Genomic DNA, 23,872 nt, shown 5'->3' with positions numbered 1-23,872 from the left:
GGTCTCTCTTAAGGGGAGGATATAAAAGGAAGATACATTCATTTGCTGGAGGCACGGAGTGATTGAGTGGGAATAGAGAATAAGAAATATGAACATCAAAGAAATGAATAGAGCAGATATCAGAACAAATATCAATAACAAAATTCTAATAGTTAAGTTTGAATTTGAAGAGGATTCAGAAATAAAATAACAGCATGCTATAATATAAAGGGAATAAGGATCAGATGGAATTAGATTATGAGAGTGATTTTTTTGGGAAAAAGGATAAATATCTACAGATCTTCACATGCAAATATTGAGGAGGATTAAATCTGATCTAAGAATTTTACTTCAAGAAAGTGAACGAACGAGTATTGTGTTATGCCATGTGATGTTAATGTCTAATATATATTCTGATTATAGTTAGTAAGGATAATCACTAAACTAATTAGATTCTTCATATATTGATTTAATTAATTAATTTTCTTACAACCAATCATATATGGGTTGGGAGGGAGACATGATTGGAGAGCAGATGCAAGTTACTCTTCTTAACAGTCCACCCTAATGTTGGATGCAGAATATATTCGTGCACTTCGGACCAAGGGGTCCTATACCATGTCCTTGAGCTTAGTTGTGGTGAATGCTTAGGGCAACCTATCATGTGTTCCTCACCAACCCCTACGATGGTTGTTTGTTGGAAGTGAAACTAAAGAATATAAGCAATCATTTACGCGTTGAGGAGACATGAAGGGAGAGTAAATATAGGTTCATCCTCTAAGTAGGCCACCCCAATGTTGGAGAAGAGTTTCCCATCGGTTGGGACCCAGGAGGAATGTTAGATCACCCCCTTGCGCTTGGTTGTGGTCAATGTTTTGGGTTCCCTATTCTGCATTCCTCTCAATTCTTACTATGGTGGATTATTGGAAACAAAGCTGTAGATTGAAGTATTAATTGCTTATTTACTATAGACAGTTAAATAGATATTATATGGCTAAATTATAAAATATTATTTGTAAATCAAATAATGTTGGGAAATTGTTACCATGGGCAAAGCAGGATGCCCATATCAAGGGACATTGTAGATCGACCTCCTCAGCAGAAAGTGTATGTACCATTTTATGAACTTCATTCCAACTTGAAAATGAGTGTTGCCACTAGTTTTCCTTGACCTATATTTTCATTTGAGGCACAAGCATAAAGAAAACACATCTAGATCACGTTTTAATGGCATTTTTATGAAAAGTGTAGCATTGATCAAAATAGGCATGGCTAAATGGTTAGCCATGCACATATATGTTTTATTGTGGGTAAATTGCAATAGGAGACGCCACTTTTTTATAAGAATTATCAGCAGTCATTTACTAAATATGCATGGCTACATTCTAATAAATGCAAATGAACTGAACATTGTGTTGATTAACTAGAGGCATAATATACTGAGAATCACTCAGAGGATTACAATATCAGCCATTTTCTACTGGACCTGCATGTCTGGGATGCCTTTCAAGACTCTCTGTCCAGGGAGCTTGGATGTTGATGTGATGGTTGATGAACATCTCAAATGTCCCAACTGTCCTTGGGTTAGCCAAACATCTTGCAGATGTTTTCTAACATTCTACAACATTTCCAGGATGTTAAAAGCTTTTGGAAAAACCGGGGTTAGGGGATGTGTCCTCTGATGTCCTGCTGTTTCATAAATGTGATGGGGGACAGGGACACCGGTTTAAGAGGTCTTGTTAAGCACCAGTAAACTCCTGATATGCCTGTGCTCAATTATATTTATTTGTATGTTAGCATACTCTTGATGATACATTTGTAAATTACTAAATCATGAGAACTGATGTGAATGGTAGATTTTTGTACCTATTATATCACTTGCAGATTTTGAAGGTCACAGTTTCTGTATCTATATAGTAACGTCACATGTCGCATTATGCTATTGTTCTTTCTTAACTCCTACTTTCTTAAAAGAACATCTATCAAATTTGTCTTCCATTGAGAATCACAAATTCTTAAAAGTAACCTTACAGACTTGTCTGAAGCTTCCTAGACATGGCACAAATCATTATTGTAACCATTGATCATTTTAAGTCATGTTCTGATAGTTTTCTTTTGTATTGTAATAGAGATTCAGTGAAGCTATCTCCACTGTCTGATATTGATGTTATGTATCTCTTGATTATTTCTATTTTGAACCTATCACTTGAAATAACTTGACCAGTGATTCTATTGGTAGTGCTATAATAAATTTCCTTGTATTTCCTGGCAGTTTGATGATGTCCGGATCTTAGATGATGAGAGATTGCATGCCTTTACCCTTGCGTACGAAGTCGGCAAGACGTTCATTGAAGGTTGTGTTAGATGCATTGTGGATTCTTTGGAACTTGTTAAAGAATTGGCAATTTGTTTGGACTCTGGAGTGCTTCATAAACAATGTTTTGTAGATCACACCTCATATATATATATACATATAGTGCTCAACACTATAGTTTTTCTAACTTTTACATGTGGCCTGTGATTGCTTTTAATTTTATAGGTTCAGGATATTCATTGCCTGCAACATTGGATGATAACATATTATCAGGCCATTTGCTGCATTTGTGTGTGGCTCACCAAAAGCTTTCCCAATCAGTCATTGCAAGATATAATATTTACAAGGTTTACTCATTTTCTTAAAACTATATGTAAGTTTCAGCATACATCATATTTGTGAAAGCTGCCTTCTTATCATCATTTTTTGGCTATGTGCAGGATTCTAACACATCTGAGATTGCATTAATGGTAGACCCCCTTGTGAAACTAAAAGGGAGAGTAGATTCTATGCTGATTGAATGGCCTGAACATCCAGGGTTGCAGCAGATTCTACAGATTATTTGTTCGGTCTTGGACATTCCTCTTACTGCTCCATTAATCAAGGTTTTTTGTCTTTACTTAAGAAGTCATCTGCCTTTATTTTCTTATATCATTTCCTTAACATTCTATTTAGGAAGCATCTTTCTTTAGTTCACAATATGATTTCCAAAGGTTGACATTATACTTTTTCAGGCACTCACCGGTGTGCAATTTTTACTCCATAGATCACAATTGTGGGAGGAAAATGCTCCAAAAGTTCTTTCTTTGGCAGGTATATAGCATTGCTTTCTTGTATGGTCCTTTTATGCTGATTCTTGTAGGATCTAAACTCTCTCTCTTGGCAGATGAACTCCATCCACTTTCATCATTGGTAATTCGTTGGCGGAAGGTTGAATTTGATTGCTGGCCTGCACTAATGGATGCTGCTGAAAAACATCATGAAGTTAATGCTGAAAAAGTCAGAGATGAAACTCCACTTTTTCTTTTTTTGAGGCTTCTCCTTTGAAGAGACATGAGGGATAGCTGTTTCCTATGATGATGTTAAATCCCAATTTTCTTTAAGCTTGAGATTTTGTTTCTAACTTTTGTCTTATTGTCTATCTGCTTGGCATTACCAGCTGTGGTATGCATTATACTCGATCCTGTTCCGTAGAATGGCAGATTCAGATGCGGAAATCATGTCCACAATATCCAGGTAGATACTTTGTTGTTTGTGCTAATATTTGATTGCTGATGTTTATGCCGTTGTGTAAATTGAGAAATTCTTTACTGACTAGCTTTATTTTGCAGTCTGGAAGAGTTTATGCAGACTGCAACTCTAGGAGAGTTCAGGAAACGCTTGGAACTCTTGCTTATTTTTCATGGGCATTTAGTTTCCCAAATATGCTTGGAGGCATACCCTACAGATATGGAAAGGTCATATATTTACCTTTTCAGTCTGGTCATAGTTATATTCAGTTGCATTGTCTGATGATACTGTTTGCGCTAGGATTTCTATATCTTTAAACTTACAATCAAAGTTATCTTGGAATGCATGGGAAAATGTTTTCATTTTGTACTATAATGTCAAGAACATGAAAATTGTAATATGTTGAAGTAATAAACATGTGTAAATTTATTATGTAAAAATTTAAAATGATAAAATAGTAACCTGCTTTTTCGCTGACTGTAAGTAAGAAGAAAAGTGATCATTATGCATGGACAATCTGAAAGGCAGACAGAAGACATAGATGAAGAAACATCACAGGTTCCTCCATTGTTAAACCAGTGTGAGAGAATCTAAGCCCCCGGATAATCTTACTATTAGTCTGCAACAAAACAAAGAAAGCTTGCGTGTTTGTTCAACAATTCTCTTAATCTGGAATCCATGGAGTAATTTTCATGGACTAGCATCTGGTGCTAGTCACTATTTAATCCTGCACAGTAATTTCAACTTCTACCATTTTCTTTTCCACTGTATTCTCCTACAGCATCCAGTAGCTCTTCTCATCTTTAGCCTACCATCCACTCTATATAACTGAACTTTTTATAAAAAAGGATCGGCTATCAATCAAACTGGAATATGGACGCTACCAACTGTTATCATCATTGGATTTTGCGAACAACTATCCCAGTTACCCCTCATTAGGCACCATCCAATTTAATACCGAACTCCCATGCTTTAGGTGCAATTTAAATTCCTTTGGCCTTCCATCACATTGCTGTTCTCTGTTCTTCTTTTCTGGGTACTGCATGTCTTAGACATTTTCTGTTTATTGCCAGGTACAGTGGAGTTCATATATAACATGTTCATGGGCCTATGTTATAACAGATTTTCTGTGTAGATTCTAATCCTGACATGCTATCCCTTTCCTTTGTTGCAAGCATGATTTTTCATTGGCAGTGATCTAAATGTTGGGTGTTGTTAGGGATGCCTAAACAGAGTAATTACCATGAATGCCATCTTATCCTTTTAAATTCCTTGAGTGGCTTTACGGTGGTGTGATCAGACATCAGTACAAGGGAAATAATGCTGATGTGCTGTGGAGTCAAAAAGTAATATGCTTGGCAGAATGGATAACTTCATAGATGTAAAATTTAAATTTTTTAAATATTTATCCTGCTCGAGAATGCTGATAGCACATGAAGCTATGCAATATGAAGCTATAGAACAGTTTTGAAGTACTTGACTCATTTATCCCACTGTATGCAGTTGCACATTGATTAGTCAAAAAAATCTGAGGTACTCAGTGAGTAATTATACAGCACTTAAGAATTCTTCTTTTGTTAAAAATAGGATGTAGAGGATCATGGTTTAAGAATGAGAGATCAAAGAATTAGCTGTGAAGCATCAGAAGACAGTGAAATTTTTAACTACTATCCCTAAAAAGTAAATTAGTAATATTCTCTATATATATAAACAGCAAAAATGGACATCTATGGAAGTACCGCTTGTAGTCATTGTGAAGACTGTCTGCTGGTCTTCATATATGGAAATAAGAAACCAAATAGGGCATGACAGCACGTGGAATGGTCTCCTAAAACCTGTTACTGAAGTGTTCTGTGACGAGTCCTACTTCTTGTTTTCTTTGGTAACTAGTTTTTTCTTGGCTATGGATGTTAAAAGTGTTTCTGTCAAATTTTCAGCTTTTATTCTATTCCTCTGGCAGATTGTCTTGTACAACAACTGGTAACTTGTATTTCTCTATATTAGAGTTGCTTTGTGTCGTTTCTCTCAACATTACATTACACTATGGTCCTATCAATCACTTTCATTTTCTTATATAAAACTATATTTTAGTTTGGAAAAATTCAAATATTTTATAAGGTGATGATGTTGCAAGAAGGCAAGATGGGCTAAGGTCATGTCATTTTATCTGTTTAAGACTCCTAAGAGTTTAGAGGCATTGCTTTGGTCATTCAGGCTATATTATTGGAAATGTTATTGCTTGTAAGCCATTTTTCATATTCTAAAGAATACAATGAGCAACCAATAAGATGGGATACTTTATTTTTATATTACTGATTACTTTGGTGTTGTATATGCAGTGCTCTTGTCATGAAACTTTCAAGTATTACCTACAATTTATATGGCTATTATGTGCAGTTCTTACCATCGTAAGTATTAGTTGAAGAGTTATTGTTAGATCTACTGGATATAAGCTGCTTATATTTATTCGTTGTTCTTTCTTTCCAAGTATAGGGTGGATCTCACTACTGTTTGGTGCAGGATACTTGAATCAATTGAATCTGGTAGGAAACTCATTGGAGAAGAGTTGAAAGATTATGCAGATCTTTGTAAGTGGGATGATCACCGCTACTATTCACTGATTGAATCATCGAAAAAGACACATCAAAAGCTCCGGAAACTGATTCAGAAATTCAATGTATGTGCTTATCGTATATTTCATATTGTACTTGAATCTTATGTTATAAGTATTGTTACCTATTGGGAGTGTTAGTATTTATCTAACTTGCTGCACCTGGTTTGGGTTTGAAAATGTTCAAAATTGTTTAGGGGTGGGTTTGGGTTCGTCGATATATATATATATATTCGTATGTTTCATATTGTACTTGAATATTATGTTATAAGTATTGTTACCTATTGGGAGTGTTAGTATTTATCTAACTTGCTGCACCTGGTTTGGGTTTGAAAATGTTCAAAATTGTTTAGGGGTGGGTTTGGGTTCGTCCATATATATATATATATATATATACATATTCATATTCTAGTTCATTCACCACTATGCCAATAGTAAAGGAACATAGCAAAATACACCACCATATATATTATTGTTTTAGTCCAATTGATATAGCAACTAAAATGTCAACATTAACTAACTGTTGGTTGACAGTTTGTCCCTCCTTGGATTTAGGTTTCACCTTGACTCTTGAATGCCCAATGTGTGGAGGAACAAGCTGTAATCAACAGAGAGGTCAGTGTATGGGTAATATTACTGCCATCCAAATTGAAAGGTACAACTCCCTTGTAGATGCAAGCTATGCAATGAATACTGTCTTTAGTAGATCAGATTTTGAGGGTATGCTCTTAACCGGAGAGCAGAAGAGGCAATAACCAGATTGCTTATAGCCACAAGCAATCCAGGCAAGGAGAATGATTTGGACAGCCCACAACACCCACAGATATGGCTATCATAAGCTATCTTTCAGCTCTTTTATACTAACTTCTACTCTAACTCTGCTCTACTACTCCTGCAACTATTGAAAGCAAGGAATGCACAATGAGAAAAGAACATTTGTGGGCCCAAGTGGCTCTCTGACTAGACAAGATCACCCTACAACAATCTCCCAGCTCACTTTTACTCAAATATCAAAGCACACAATGCGGAACTAGACTATAGAGATGCAACAACGATTAGGAAGTGGAAATACAAGCAACAGTGGAGTAACAATCAGATTACCCCTCTTAGTTACAGCAACTCTTAGATTGCCCCTAGCTAAATCAGTTTCACCATTAACTACGTTCCATTCCCAATTACCAAATGAACATGCAAACTACTTTAACCATGCAGATGAAACAGGGGAAATGAACCAGAACTGAACTTGAAAAAGCAACACTAAGATTGTTCACACTGCTAACATACAACACTAACTCTCAGATCAACGCCACATTAACAGCTCCAAATTCAATTGTCTTTCACTTCCATGCAGACCTAAACTATGAACAGCAAACATTCAAAATAAACTCAGATTCTCACTCTGTAGTCTCAGCTACAGGGGTTCATTGACAAAGAAATTTTCCGACCTTTTATTCATCTTTCAAAATTACATTTACAGGCCCTCTTTAGAGTCTGGCTGGTACATTCATCATTACATTTCAGAGCAGTTGCATAGGCATAGCAAAAATTAGGTATGACAAAAGTCATCTGTTACAAAAGTATGCATGCGAGGAGAATTGCCAAAAATGGCTCAATAGAGAGAGAGAGAGGAGAGATTAAAACTTGTCAAAGGTTTGCTGAAGATTCATCATTAGAAGAATGTAACGCTATTGGCTTATCAGTCAATGCTTCTTCTTTTGGGTCACTAACATGGCCTTATGTGCTCTTAATGCATCGAGCACCATTATGATTTTTTTGATATAAATGTTATCTGCTCTGACTACCTAGTATTCATGGTCCTTTGTCAGCTCTTCCATTGTGGTGATTTTGGATTGAAGCTTTTCTGATGCCATCTGTAGCAGTCAGCTACTGGATCTTTGAATCTTGGAAATTGGCGGGACTGGTAGTTTCCTCTATGAATGCTAGGAACTTTGTCTTCATGTGTTGGATGACCACTATCCATCCATTTGGAGCCATTTGGGATTCTGTGTGGAGATCCTTTAGATGCACGTAGACTTTCTCCATGATCTTCTTCACATCATCATATACACTCTTTAGTTCTTGCTTAGACTTTGCCTAGCTCTCCTTCTTGAAATCCATCGATTTCTTCCAATGAAGCAAAGATTCTTTGCCCGTTCTAAGGATCCCAAGACTGATGGCAACGTTAGTTTTCATAGTAATCACCTCATGGAGTAATGCCAACTCCTCTGTTATTTTCTTAGCTTCAGATGATAGAGATTTGATGATTACTCATAGTCTCTTTCAGCTTTGACACGTCCAACAATAGATTACCAAGGTTCTCAATTAGAGGAGGACCTCGGGCCTTCATGTTTCTCTATCCATGTGTGACCAATTAGCTTGAAGTGTCTTTCCTGTTGCAACTTCACCAATAGGTTCTTATTCTCCTTCGCAGTGGGATTAAAACTACTCGGGGTGTCATTGTCTACCGAAACAATAGCTGGGGGCTCGAGCATTGCTCTAATATAATCAGTCAATTCCTTATCAGAGGCCTTCAAAGTTGCCTTAACCATCATTAGCTCGGCCAATCTATCCTCAATCTTGACATTGCTGTATTTCCACACATTCAACATGGTGTCATGCATTGGAGGTCCCATGTCATGTGTCTTTACTTGGAAGTCACCTGGGGCTAGCTCTTCTATTCTCCCCTCCTCCTGAGGCTCAGCAATTTCCATCACCATGTGCCCTATATTGACATCAGTAGCCAGAGCTGCTAATGTCCTCTGCTTCTTGGCCTTCTGGGATGCTGGTTGTGGTTGCATCGCCTGGGTGATCAAGTTCTTTGGTGGTGCACTGAACTCTATTCTTCTCTTCGGCCTCTCGATTGTATCCTCTATCCAAGAATCGGTTGTAAGTACATTTAGTGCTAATTGTAGTGTTGAGGGATCAAATAGCTTCCTCGCAACTGGAGGAGTCTCCTTCCTACTAGAAAATGGAAAAGTAACAGTCTTAGTCATAGAATGAGAACGAGCTTTATCTTAATCAGTTCCTCCTCATTGCGGTTGTCGAGTAACTTGTGCTTGTCCATCTCCATCAAGGTCATCGCCTGGTTGGTTACTATCTCCATCAAGATTGATTACTGGAATAGTTGAAAAGTCTTTGCCAACTGATTGCTCCTTTTTCTCTTCTTGTGCTTGTCCATCTCCATCAAGGCCGTCGCCTGGTTGGTTAATATCTCCATCAAGATTGATTACTGGAATAGTTGAGGAGTCTTTGCCAACTGATTGCTCCTTTTCCTCTTCTTTCTCTACCTTTGTATCACCAACATTTCTAGTATTAGGCAGAGAATGCCCTCCACAAGTAGGAGCAATTGAACATTCTTGTTTTCTAGAGGCTAGTCACCTCGTCGTCCTACAGATTGTGATGGACCCATGGATGTAGAAGTGGTCCCTGTAGTGGTGGAAGTGGGTGCAGATGCTGTTTGAGCTCCTCTAGATGAACCAGTAGCACCGGTTCTTTTTCTTCTAGCTCTTGTCCACTCTACCCACTTATCAATCCTTTTTATAATTCCATCCATTAGAATCTCCACTTTCTCAACTACGGGGTCTTCTGGTGGAGTAGACAGAATAGGTGTCTTTGATCTCTTTTTCATATGTAGAGGATCTCATATGTGATCCATCATTCTCTATATCCTCCACATTGATACTCACCTTGTACAATTTAACTTGCTCAACTGTGAGCCTTAACCAAAACTTCTCCCTAGTCTGAATTTCCATGTAGCAATCCGCCCAATAGTCCTCTATATCAAACACATGCTTGTAACTAGAGCGAAATTGCAAATTATCCTTCAATCACCTGGATCGAACTGAGGCATTATAACTTCATAATGCTTCAATTTATATTGGCTCTCAAAGGCCTTTATCAGATTCTTTGCATTAGACCTAGATGCGCATGATAATGATCCTATAACCACTGGGAAAGGGATTCCCGCTTTCTTAATAGCTCTACACAAAGTATTGACTTCTAGAATTCGTCTACATAATTCAATTATCACAATCTTATCTTCTGGATACCTTGCCAATCTCCATGGGAATTCATCGATTTTGATATAGGAGAAGGCCAGGAATCGTATGAAACAACACCCAAATTGAGTCACCACTCAAATAGCCTTTGGTGAAAATCTCCTCTCAAGGCATCCTTGTAGCTCTCTGCATAGCCTCATAGTAAAGGCATCATTAACCTTTATAAACTCCTCATAACTCTTTTCTAGTTGTAGACAAGGATAAAAGTCATGGACTTTTGTTGTCTCATCAAAATCTTCCATGCATGGCAGGCCTGTCCATAGATAATGTGTTGCCAAGACATATATATGGTAAGAAGACATGTAGAATTGCTTGAATGCCTTGGCCTGATTCATCCAACTGGTAAGCTCATCACACAGGATTTGAGCCCAATCAATGTACTATCCAAAGCGCAAATGACTTGCACCAGAAAGAAACGACGCTCAATAAAATTAAGGACCTCTTCATATCCTTTTAGTCTCAGAGTAGGGCCAGGATATCCATGATTTCTCGCTTTAGACTGGTTCCAAACAGAGTCTTAGGAACCTTACTCTTCTTGCTCTTTGGTGGTTGGAATCATGTCACTAGGATATCTCCTCGCCTCAAAGTTTTCTTTTCATTATAATGGAGGCAGAGGATCCGAAATCAATATCACAATACCCGACTTTGTCTGGGATCCAAAATGCACTTTGCATAAGACCTCTATCAAATGTGAGGAGGATAGAGTCATTAGGCATCTTGATTTGCTTTGTCTTTACATCATACTAAGTTATGAATTTTCAAACTAATCTAGTGTTTGAATTTCCATGGGGAACCCAGCGGCTTTACTAGCCCACTCTCTTTAAGTTTCTAAGTTATAGGATGAGTAGGCTGAGAGTTCAACCTCCTATGCAAATTTGTAAGATTATGGAATTTAAGGGATGCATCTGTGTAATTCTTGAGCTCAATTTCTAGACTAGGCAATCTATCATTACCACCAATCCTCCCTACCATTCACTATATAACACACAAAGCAAGAGAAATCACACTTAGCATGAAACATGTGCTTGTTGCAAGATGAAGAAGTGAACTCACCAAGAATTCAGTTTTTATTGAATTTGACTCCGATCATTAGGCATGGGATTTCCTGTGTTACACTAGTGAAGTGTGACCATTAACTATAAAATGCCCTTTCATGGTGTAATGATCAGATTTACCATAAATGAAGTAGGTTAATGGCTCTAAGTGATGTCATTCACCTCAAATTTACCTTTACTGGGAGGTCGTACAATGAGTTTTGGCCTTTAAGCTCTGGTGCAGCAGAGAAGGCACTTTTTTGATTCTCCATTATATTCATGCCTTTGGAGAAGCAACACTTCATGTGAGAATCTGCCTTGAGAAAAACTGAGTGGTTTTCATTATGTCGGGGGAGTAGCTTGTCCTTGACTTTTCCGCAATGCTACCTTTTTAGTTATTTTGGGGCGTAGCTCCTTCGTTGCTTTCTTGATGATATGAAAAACTTACCTTTTCGCTTTTGTCGGGATTGCAACAATCGAGCTTCTACCCCAGCAATGGAGAAGTCTGTTCCTCACTTTTTTGAAATCCTTCATACTTTTTATCTTTCTTGGGTGACTTGAGAAGCATAATATTGGCATCTTTGAAAGAATATTTGCTTTTATAACATAGCCATTACCACAAATTGCACTTTGATGCATGTCGAAGAAGTAGCCCACAAAGTGCTTTTCCAAAATGAGAGAAATTTATTTCCTATTTTTCCGATATTGGCCACTTTTCCCTTGACGTAGCATAAAACAAGAATCTTTGAAGAATATTCGATTTATGATAAAAAAGCCGCTACCCAATCGTATACCTAAACTCTACTTATCATAAAAGTGGCACTCAAAGTGCACTTCCTTCGGAGTAATCGCTGAAGTGAAACTCCGATGAAGATCATACTCTACTGAAATTTGCTCATTTGAATTATCCTTTGGCCTGAGACTTCTCTAAATACTTCTAGGAAGTGAAATCTTCTTAAATATTCTTTAAAACCTTCATCAAATATCCCTGTTGGAAAATGGGGATCACGAGTGCTCTGGGTGCCATGGCGCACTGAAAATGGCCAATTTCTGACCATCTTTGCCTTTGAGACAATCTGAAAATGATTGATTCTTGCTCAGAATGCCTTGAAACATCCTTGGAATACAAGATTTCTCATACTCAATTCATAAAATTGGCCGAATTTGCACTTTCGGGAAAGTACCTTCCGGGGTGCTCCATTGATCGGAGTTGCACTTGCAGAGGGGGTTTTCTGATAGAGTAGCAATTTGTCACTTTTAACTTTTAGGGACCTTATAGATGACTCGTTTTGGTTCAGGATCCCTCTATGCATCTTCAGAATGTGGAAATCCATATTCATACGTCATAGAATGCGCTTTCAGAAAATGGAAGAACTAGCTTCGCTGCATACCTGAAATAGCCTTGTTTCGATGCTGTCTAACACTACACTTTTCTTCATGTTGGGGAGCTTTGGGCACTTGATCTTCATTGAGCAAGATGGGATGGAATTCCCTAAAGCATCTTCTTCACTTCTTAGCACCAAAAATGCATCCACCTTCCTCTGCTGAAAAAGTGGGTTCCAGGCTGCTGCTCCTGCAGGGGAGCAACCAAACAGTTCAAACTCTGAAAGGAGCATACTTATGCAACTTTGATGATCCAATTTGATTTTTAGCTTTTCTTCTTATTAGGGGAAGATGCTCTACAACAATCCCACCAAATCCTAAGACCTCTAAAGGTGATTGCGCACTTCATTGGCATGAATCCCCCATGAAGGGTTGAGGGAGAAGGTGGAGCAGTGAAATCCCGAAATCCCGCACAAGGCAAGCTTAAGGGTAATTGATGAGAAGAGATCCACCTAAGGGGCAAACCTAGACTTGAACTTAGATGCATTAAACTGACTCCAAGCTAGAAGCTTAAAAGGGGGAGACTGAATGTCTAGCAATACAATCATCCATCACTGATTAAATATCATCAAAAGTCATCAAACATATCATTATCCTCCTGCTTTGGAAAATTAGAAGCACAAACAGTGCCACTGGCAATGGTAATAGCAATCTCAGCCTCAGGAGCAGCCTCAAGATCACTACGTAGCTCATAATCATCATCATCAACTACAAGTGCATCAAGTTGGGCAATTAAACCATCTAACACCGTATGCTTTGACCTTTCTAGTGGTCTAGTTTAGGGTTGGAGGGTTGATTTGACTAAAGTAGACAAATACAAGCATTAAAAAAAAAGAAGAAAATCCTTTTTTTCGGCCAAATTCAGTTCAGGTGGGTTGCTGCTGCGGAGTTCCAAATTTTCCATAAAAACAGCAAAATTCTGCCTGTGTTCTTCTGACAGATTTTGGGCAGAAAACGCAGGTGTGCAGCAGACTCTTGGCTGGCCTGCATCCAGACCAGACTTTTGGCCCCCCAGGGAGGAATTTGGCAACATAGGTATTAATGCTGACATTAATGTATGAATCCTCATGTCATAATTGTTTTTTGGGAACAGTGATCCCTAATAATACAAAACAGCAGAACCTGACCCCTAAAACCTCAGGTCGGCAAAAGAATTTTTTTGTGACAAATTGATGCTCATTTCTTTCTGGAAGACCCATTTTTTTCATTTGCGGAAGTCTTGTTTTCTTTGTGATCCACAGGGTGTTTTTATTTTTTTGAACTTTTGAGTTTTATCACCTCTCATTAGACTTGTGGATCTGATTATTATTATCTTTTGAATTCTGTTGACAAATAAAATTTATTATGGGTAAATTTATTTTAGAAAAGTCATTTATTTAGTATTTACTACGTATTGTAATCTGTAATAGTAAATTGGTATTTACAGTTTAGATGTTGCTGGGTACACCCTTAAGGCTTCCTGCACCTGTAGATGGTACAATGTTTTCCCCGGGGTTATGCGTGGATATACTCATTGTACACACCTGGGTGTCTAGTGTGCCCAGGGTATGTCCCAGGCCAGGCACACTCAAAGGTGCTGAGCGCAAAAGAGAAAGAAAAAAAACATTTTTTTTCTTACATTAAAAAATCTTAAATTCCCCAATGGTTTTGCCTAGAACAAAGATCACTTTGCTCTGTTTACTTTCTCACTATTGAGTTTTTTCTCACATTCAACACCTTGTGCAGCTTATCATTCCTGCCCCTCAAATGCATTAGGGTCTCCACTCCCAAACCCCCCCTAATAATAGGGATCTCTGCACATAGCAATTTTGATTACAAAGAAGGGGCCTAGGAATGCAGACCAGAAATCAAGAAGTTAGATAACTAAAGTTTAACCATCAATTGACATTTAATATTTAACTTGTTTTTAATTTGGTATTCAAATTAAATTTAAAAAAATTGTTAGATAATTAATTATATTTTTTGTTCAAGATTAGTATGTAGACGAGAAATATATTTATCTTAATTTTTTTACAATTATAATTGTTTTAATTGTACTTAATATTTATCTATATATTTTCTCCTTTTATAAAAGTTATTTTTCTGTAAGGTAAATAAAAAAAGACCTCTAGGCTGGCGAAACATAAAACACTATGCTACACAGCATGAACTACAGGAGATAGAGCAGACGAAAGCAGCAAAAAGTCTAAAGTTGACTTTGTCCTTAATGCCAATTTTTAATCTCATTAATACATTATCAATCGAGGCAGAACACAAACAAAGAATCAACTGTCCTGTTTTATCACTCAACTTTTTATTCCCTATTTGTAACGTATTACAACTTTGAATTCCTATTGCTAGAATTTTTATTTTGAGCGAGCCGTAATTCAAAACTTGCTTCATATCCATTCCTGCATTCAATTACAATGCTGCCAAATAGCACATCTAAGTCTTAAGGTGACAACAAAGCAAATTGTGGTTGCGAACTGTAAGAATTAGCAGATTACCTGTGCTAACTACATGGGTACACCTATTTCTATCTAACTTTGATAATATCGTTCAGATTCGACCAAAAGAGGAAGGAACTTCCTACTACAAACTATAAGGAACCTGAAAGTAGCCTGTCCATGCTCTAAAAGGCTCATTACTAAAGCCCATGTATCTGAATTTATAAATCATGGTGTTTCTTTTGGATGTTTCCCCAATGTTTGACATGTACAAGGTACTTAGTCTGTTGTTTGCGGACTCCCTTATCCTTGATGTAAAAATCTTTGCTTCTCTGCTAATCGATCCCTTCTATTGTTAAATATTATGATTACAACGTCTTCTCCAGATGTATTGATATAATATTCTTACCTTGGATATCTCAGATGTCCTCCTATTTTACATGTATATTTTTCTATTGTGTACCCATATATCATTGGCTCACTGTAAGTGACTCAAGAATATCCAGTGATATCTCCTCCTTAGGTTTATTAGTTCATGTTCTCAAAGAGCAATGTTAAGAAACATCTGAACCTGGCCTTTGACAGCATATTGGTACTCTTTACAGCGGTGTTTGGACATTTCCTTTCTTTCTAGATGCTGCTCAACGAATTAATTCTTTACTTGGTCTACACACTGGTTCTGCAGATAAAGAATTATATAAACATATATCCCGTTCTTATTTTCCTCCTTGAACTTCCTGTATCTTCCTGTTGGTGTTTCCTTTGCTGCCTGATAACTGTCAGGTGATTTGGAAGATGGAAAAATTTATTAATTCTTCCTTCTGAATCCGTCGCTGAATATATGGGTATCCCTCCCGATTGTTTTAAAATTCGCTTTTCCTTGTCTTTCATAGTGTTTTCATTCGATATTATCATCATTGATCTCTTCTTCTTTATCGCTTTCTTAATATATCTTTCACTACCGAAAATTCTACCCTCGTATTTAGAAAATTGCCCATCCTAAAATGTGCATCATTGGTATACCATAAATCGTCGCACCCAAGGGTCAAGTTTCTTTATTGATAAAAAATAATCTGATTTATATTATCATTTGCAATATGGATATGAATATTAAAATTATTTTATATGGAGATTATTATTTCATTTATAGGTATATGTATAACAATGATTATCAAGATGTTTATAATAATGCATTTATTTCTACTTGTTTAATAATATTAAGATTAGTAATTTTTTATTAAATTGATCAATATTATATTGTTGATATTAGCATTTATTTATTTATTTATCATCATTTTAGTAATATAATATTCTTCATTATTATACTATTTTGTTATCTTAGTAATTATTATTATAATAATAATAATAATTATATTTCAATTTAATTACTAATAATAATTTGTACTATAATCATAATTTCATTAATTAATTATAGGTTTTTGTTCAGGATAGGGGACATCATAGTTCGTCCTTTAAGTGCTTGTCCTCAAGGAATTCAAATTTTCCAAATTGGATACTGACTTTCTATGAGGAATTCAAACTTTCCAAATTGGATATTGACTTTCTATGAGAATATCCAGACCGTTGATCTTGAAATGGTAATTTCAATTTGAGGTTAGAACTGCATTACATAAATATCAACTTCAAAAGTATCATATTATTCAATTTAAGAACAATTCAAAAAGATCAAACTTATCTTGACTTGTTGTAGCACTTGAATAATCTTTCATAATTAGGTTCAAGCATTTTTTGATAGGATTCCGGTGGCTCTAGTTGCTATATAGCTCAAATGGTCCTCAAGCTATGTTACCCTTCAATTACGATTGCCTCTTCCCAAAGCCTTATGGATATCCAAAATTTGATATATCCATCCTTCCTAGAAGATAAGTTACTTCTCCTAGGCCTTCAGAGATGCAATCTGTATCTCTTAGTGGGCTTCCCTTGTAGTACTTTTGTGATCAAAGTGTAGTAGGGTGCCCTACTAGCAGTTCTCCCTTAACATCTACTGCAATAGGGTGCCCTCAGGAAGTCTCTCTCTACTACTTTTGCAATAGGGCGCCCTTAGCGGTTGTCCCTCATTTACAGTGCAGTAGGGTGCCCTTAGCGTGGTTCACCTTTAACTATTGCCATAACAAAGTGCCCTTCATCATTCTCCCTTAATTACAGCCTAGGTTTCTTCTACAATAGGGTGCCCTAGCGGCTCTCCCTTAATCAAAGAGTAGTAGAGTGCCTTTGTAGTGGTTCTCCCTAACATGCTACTATAGTAGGGTGCCTTTGCGATTCTCCCTTAATTGCAACTTGGGTCTCTTCTGTAATAGGGTGCCCTAGCAATTCTCCCTTAATCACGGAGCAATAGGGTTCCCTTGTCTTAGTTCTCCCTAACATGCTACTCTAATAGGGTGCCCTAGCAATTATCCCTTAATTGCAGTAACAATAGGGTGCTTTTAGCCATTTTCCCTTAATTACCACTCTTTCCCAAGTTTTTAGATTGTTGGCGTAGCTATGGTGAACCTTTGTGGACTCCATTTCTTTTTCAAATCCATAAAAAGTATCACTATCTTGTGCTTATCCATTATTGTTGTGTCTTTAGTCTCAAAGGAAGCCTTCATAACTCCTTGTCATGTAGTATACCTACAGGATGCAAGATCATGCTCTTTAATACTACTGTAATGGCCCTTGTCATATTTCTTTTGTAATGCTGAAACAAGGCTCTTATAACTTCTATCTGCAAGAGACTTCTTCCTTTTAGGATCCCAACTCTCAATTGGTATCTTGGGGGTATGCAGACTTGGTGGGTCCAAATTACTTTTATAACTTTATTATGCTTGGGTATGTGTATGGATTGTAATTATAACTAATTACTGACATATAACAGATTTCAAATATATTGATATGTATTAAACATGCTAAAATTGTATGGGGTTTCATGTCTATAAAATGGATATGTTTGTCTTATCCTATCTCTATAATCCATGAATATATAGCATGAATAGAGTTATTGACATGGATGTATTAATCAAAATGCTGCTCCAAGAATATAAAGATAATAAATTGTGATATGGGCATTATATTATGTGCTTATCACCAAGATAGAATAGAAAAGAGCATTCACACAAGAAGATTCTACACTTTGTGGAACTTTACTGGGCATGGTCATTGAGCTAGTGGATGATATGAAATTTTATCTAATAATGATTCTAAATGTAGAGCAATGAGGATGCACCCTGAGAGCCTTATGTTAGTTTCTCAAAATGTTTCAGAGGCACACACTTTCCTTATCGTCCTAGCCAACATGTACAAGGTACTTATTCTATTGTTTGCTGACTCCCTTAATGTAAAGATCTTTCTTCTCTTCTAATCTATGCCTTCTCCTGCTAAATACTCCGATTACAATGTTTTCTCCTTATGTATTGGTTTAATATTCTTACCTTCGGTATCTCAGATGTTCTCCTATTTTACATGTATATATTTGTATTGTGTACCCATATTTTATTGGCTCACTATAAGTGACTCCTTAAGAATATCCAATGATATCTCCTCTTTAGGTTTGTTAGTTCATGTTCTTAAAGAGCAATATTAAGAAACATCCTAACTTGGCCTTTGATAGCAAATTGCTACTCTTCACGGTGGTGTGTTGACATTTGCTTTCTTTCTATATGCTGTTCGACTAGTGTTCCATGGAGACGCCTCCCCTACGGTTTTGGGGTCGTACCTGTCTGTGGGACAAAATAGGGTCAAATATTTGCCGTCCCCTTTTTGGCAAATTTGGAATGGCCAATTTTTTTTGGTAAGAAACTTAGGGACGACCAATAGTACTAGGGAAGGTTTTGCCGTCCCTTATCCGTCCCCAAAATTGCTGGCCATCCCCTCTTTTTCAGCCAATCTGGTAAAGGCAAAACACTCCCCAGAAATCCTTTTTTTTTGGCTGTCTGCGCGGGCCCTTAGTTGTCTTTAAGATATAATAAAAATATGAAAACTATATTTGGTTCATGAAAACACTAAAACACTAACTCTTCTACTCATTTTTAGATTTGACATACTTGTTTAGAGGAAGAAAAAAAACATAGAGCAATAGCAGCAGTGAGGAAAGATTGAGTTTAGTACTTACTAACTATTTTAGTTTGACTTCTCTTTATTTCATTCTGATTTCATGCATGATACTTGGAGCCTTTAGGCATATTGATTTTTGCTATATTGATATTGTTATAATGGAAGTACTTAGTATTCGCCATTTAATAATATTCCATGTATTGATCTTTTAAAATGTCTATGGTGAATGATTCATCAATGTTATGATATGCACGTTTGAATTCTGTCTCTATGTAAAAGTTTTCCCTATGTTTTTAATTGCTGTCCCCTAAATTTTGGCTTCGACCCCTACCTGTACTGGAAACATGTTCTTGTCCCCTAAAATGTCTTCGTCCTAGAAACTCCGTAGAGCATAGTGCTCAATGAATGAATTCTTTGATTTGTCTCCACACCGACTCTACAGGTAAAGAATTATAAGCATATATTCTGTTCTTATTTTCCTCAAACTTCTTGTATCTTCTTGTCGGTGTTTCCTTTGCTGCCTGATAACTACCTGGCGATTTGGAAGATGGAAAAACTTATTAATTCTTCCTTTTGAATTTGTCATAGAATATATTGACATCCTTCCTAATTGGTTTAGAACCCACTTTTCGTCGTCTCTCTTAGTGTTTTCATTCGATATTATCATAGTTGATGTCTTACTATTTATCGGTTCCTTAATATATATTTTTCTGCCAAAAGCTCCTCCCTCATATTTAGAAAATTGCCCATCCTAAAATATGCATCATTGCTATGCCGTAAATCCTAAGTTATTGGTACTTCCCCCTTTTCCTTTAGATACTGGTACAATACGTATCGAAATTCGATATGTCCAAAAAACCTTGTGGAATCGGACAGGGTTCAATTGTTACATCATTGAAGATTCTATTGCATATCCAAATGATTTTCTAATGACATGGCGATTTGAGTGCGATTCTAATTAATTAGGTGGCAATTTGACTTAGATCTTTAGTGTTAGTGTTTGTCTTTACCGTGTTGTTTCCCACACGAAAACCCTAATATGGGCAGGGAAAAGTCTTTACATCCTCTGCTGCAAAACAAAACAAAAGCTTGGAAGCCGCATTGTTAAAGTTTTGACAGTTTCTTTGACAACGACAACTACAACTGGGAGGATGGGAATTGTTGCTAATGTCAATTGGGAGGATAGGAAACATTGCAAAGTTGATTGTTATCAAATTGCAAATGAAAAACTTGCAACGAGAGTTAAAAATCTGGGCGCAATGGGAGTCAAAAAATCTGCACCATATTGTCAAGCTCGTGAGTGGATGAAAACCTGCAAGTTATGTAAAATATTTATGTTTTAATGTTTTAAACTATGTTTATTTTTAAAATTTATTTGAAGTTCAAAAGTTTGAAATATCGTATCTAGTATATCATATTTAAGATTTTATAGTTTGTATATAATATAATATTTAGGTTTTTATAAAATTGTATATAATATTTAAGTTTTGAATGTAAGTTATTTCAATGTTGGGTAATATTTTTATAAATATTATATAATGTCTAGAGTATTAAAATGTTAATAATGTATTTTTTATTGTTTAGGAATTTAACATTTATATAATAATATTTGTATTGTAATTTTAATGTTGTAATAATATAATGTTACTATATATTATATATTTATTATTTAATGTTCAAAATAGAAATTAAAAAAAAAATAAAAAATTTAATAATGTATTATTTAATCATTATTATTCTTTTTTTAACTTGTTGGTTGTTGGCTTTTGTAGACAAGATAATGGCAACTTCTTCTACTGCTCGACCCAAATTCAAGATGGATCCGAATTCACCATTACGAAAATATGTCATGATAAAAAGCTAAGTAAAAGGAGGTGGAACATTTGTTTAGGAATGTAATATATGTCATGTGGAGAAAACTAGCTTTTACAGCTGTATGAAAGCCCATTTATGTGCGATTCCCCAAATGAGTATCAAAGCATGCGTAGGACCGGATGAAAAAGGATTACCACCTCATCAAATAGCAAGATTCATTAGAGAGCAAGAGGAAACAAATGCAAGAGTCAGAGATGCCACAAACCATCCTTTGTTGAAACGGAAAGGATGTAGTTCAAGGCCCCTGCCTTCTCCATCTCATAGTGATTTCCTGATATCATAGTAGAGAACCACCTGTTCTTGGGCAGAATTGAAGAACCTATTATTGGGAAGAGAAGCAAGGGGCCATTGGAGAGAGCATTCTAGAATGATGGTTGGGAGATTGTAGATCAAGTTGTTGGAAGATGTGTATATGCAAAAGGTTTGTCATTCAATGTTGTACGTTCACCATATTGGCAGGATATGTTGAGAAAAGCAAGTGAGGCTCCACAGGGGTGGAAAGGGCCAGGTTATGAGAAGGTATGCACCACCTTAATAGCAACTGAGGTCAAAAACATAGACAATGCATTGGCTCCCATTAGAAATTCATGGAAACAAACAGGGGTGTCAATTATTTTTGATGGATGGAAGGATACCAAAAACCGGCCATTGATAGATGTGATTGTAGTGAGCCCCAAAGGGGCAATGTTTCTAAAGGTTGGATGCAAAATTTATTGCTGATATCCTTATACAATGCATCCAAGATGTGGGTCCCAAAAATGTCATCCAAGTTATAACAAACAATGCAAAGAACTGTCAAGTTGCAGGTATGTTGATTGAGAGATGTTTTGAACACATCTATTGGACACCTTGTGCTGTCCACTCTCTCAACCTAATGCTACAAGAGTTGGGTAAGAAAATAGATTGGATCAAACAAATCTACGCCAATGCTGAAGAGATTTAGATGTTTGTCACAAATCATAACATGCCAAAAGCCATTTTTAGATCATATTCATAGTTGGAATTGCTGAAGGTAATTGAAACACTTAAAATTTTCAATTCTACATTTCACTAGTAATATGAATTTAGTTTTTAAATTTGATAATTATTTCTTTGTATTTTAATTTTGATTTTTAATTCTTGAATAGTTTGCTGAGACTTGATTTGCATCCAACACAATTGTCTTGAGGCGACTTGTGTTGGTGCGAGAGGCACTCACTAGCATGGTTATTGGTCAAAGTTGCTCTGTATGGAGGCAAGCCAATTCGGAAAGGGCAACAAATGTAAAGAGAATGATCCTAGATGACATGTGGGAAAGAGTGGAATATCTTCTTTAGTTTCACCAAGCCCATCAAGAGCATGATCTGTTTTGCTGACATGGATCACCCATGCTTGGGAATGGTATACGATGGCATTGACTCAATGATTGAGTTAATGAGAGACATCATCAATAAAAAAGAGAAAGATTCTGAAGAAACTTTCTTTAAAGAAGTGAAGTTAATTTGTGTTGAATGGAGGAACAAAATGACCACTCCATTACATCTTCTTTCATTTGTATTGACTCTAAAATTTTAAAGTGATGAAGTTCTCTCTCAACCAACAAGGGTACCACCATACAGAGATGGAGAAGTAAGTGATGGATGTAGGACAACACTCACCAAACTCTTCCCTAATCGTGCAATGGAGGATTTAGTTACAATTGAGTTTGTTGATTTTGTATCCTTTAGTGGTCAAAGTGTTGCTGCTATCCATGACAAGTACACGAAGGATGCTCATGCTTGGTGGTACCTTAATGGCTATACATCACCACACCTTCAAACTCTTGCAATCAAACTTTTGTCACAGGTATGCTTCTTAATCTTTATTCTAACTCTCTAACACTGTTAGTCTGTTAACGTAAAAAATAAAGTGTTTTAGCTTATTTTTATAGTTGCAACTCTCTAACATTGTGACAAATTTTCAGTAGGTTGCTAGTTCTTCTTCAGCTGAGCAAAATTGGAGTACATACTCCTTTATCCACTCAGTGAAACACTTCTGACTGGCAGCAAGTAAGGCAAAAGAATTGGTTTATGCGCATTCCAACTAGCACCTTCTTACTTATAAACATAATCAGTATAAGGGGGCACAATGTTGTGGGATGTAGATCCTGAGAGAACTGATTTAGATTTTTCAGTTGCCACACCTTCTTTACCTTTTGTGGAGGCAAAGAGCCAACATGCTTCTAGCTATGGAAGTGATACTGGGTTGCATGTGGTTCCATTGATCTTGAATTTCTTGATGACCCATACAACACTAATTACTAATTAGTCTAATTGTATTATTTTTACAGATTAATATTGTGCACAATGAATTCGATCTATATGATATATCTATCATAACATTCAAGTTTTGACAAATTGATATGAAACTAGACTTATGGTAAATCATGTTATAAATGTGCCACCACAATGTTTATGGTAGTTTTGTTTCTACTTTTCAAGATGTGTGTGTATATATATATATATATAATATGATTTTTATATGTTTTCAAGCTGTATACATGCATATGTATCTATATATACACACATTTATGATTTTTGTATGTTATTTGTATAGACCTATCCAGAGATACCCAAATCCCCTTCCCAGAAAATTGTCGTACCCAGGTATCTATATTTGTGCCCGCACTTGTAACCGTAACTTAGCATAAATTGTCACACCCATTCATTTTGTCAACTTTCTGTATTGAATGAATATAGTCTCATTCATATTATCATTTGCAATATGGATATTAATATTAACACTTAAATGGAGAATATTATTTCATTTATAGTTATATGTATAATAGTGATTATCAATATCATTTTAATAATGCATTTATTTTTACTTATTTAATAATACTAAGATTAATAATTGTTTTATAAAATTGATCAATATTATATTATTAATATTAG

General features: G+C 36.2%; 1 protein-coding gene across 4 annotated transcripts in view; it reads left to right on the top strand.

Annotated features, from left to right (window-relative positions):
• LOC149535255 (midasin-like protein) overlaps positions 1-23,872 on the top strand; it is a 216,133-nt gene that overhangs the window by 158,250 nt on the left and 34,011 nt on the right. For all 4 annotated transcript variants that reach the window (XR_016356783.1, XM_089803665.1, XM_089803666.1 and 1 more), the window contains exons 53-61: positions 2,252-2,333; positions 2,519-2,640; positions 2,734-2,898; positions 3,028-3,106; positions 3,180-3,292; positions 3,453-3,529; positions 3,625-3,750; positions 5,863-5,931; positions 6,044-6,200. Coding sequence is in view for 3 of the 4 variants with exons in the window: in XM_089803665.1 (XP_089659791.1) it covers positions 2,252-2,333; positions 2,519-2,640; positions 2,734-2,898; positions 3,028-3,106; positions 3,180-3,292; positions 3,453-3,529; positions 3,625-3,750; positions 5,863-5,931; positions 6,044-6,200 (990 nt within the window). In the remaining variant the exon portion in view is untranslated. The remainder of the gene's footprint in view (positions 1-2,251; positions 2,334-2,518; positions 2,641-2,733; positions 2,899-3,027; positions 3,107-3,179; positions 3,293-3,452; positions 3,530-3,624; positions 3,751-5,862; positions 5,932-6,043; positions 6,201-23,872) is intronic.

This window comes from Cupressus sempervirens, chromosome 10 (genome assembly GCF_028749045.1).
Source record: "Cupressus sempervirens isolate cs-2001-9-10 chromosome 10, ASM2874904v1, whole genome shotgun sequence".
NCBI lineage: Eukaryota > Viridiplantae > Streptophyta > Pinopsida > Cupressales > Cupressaceae > Cupressus > Cupressus sempervirens.
This window is presented reverse-complemented; position numbering and strand designations above follow the sequence as displayed.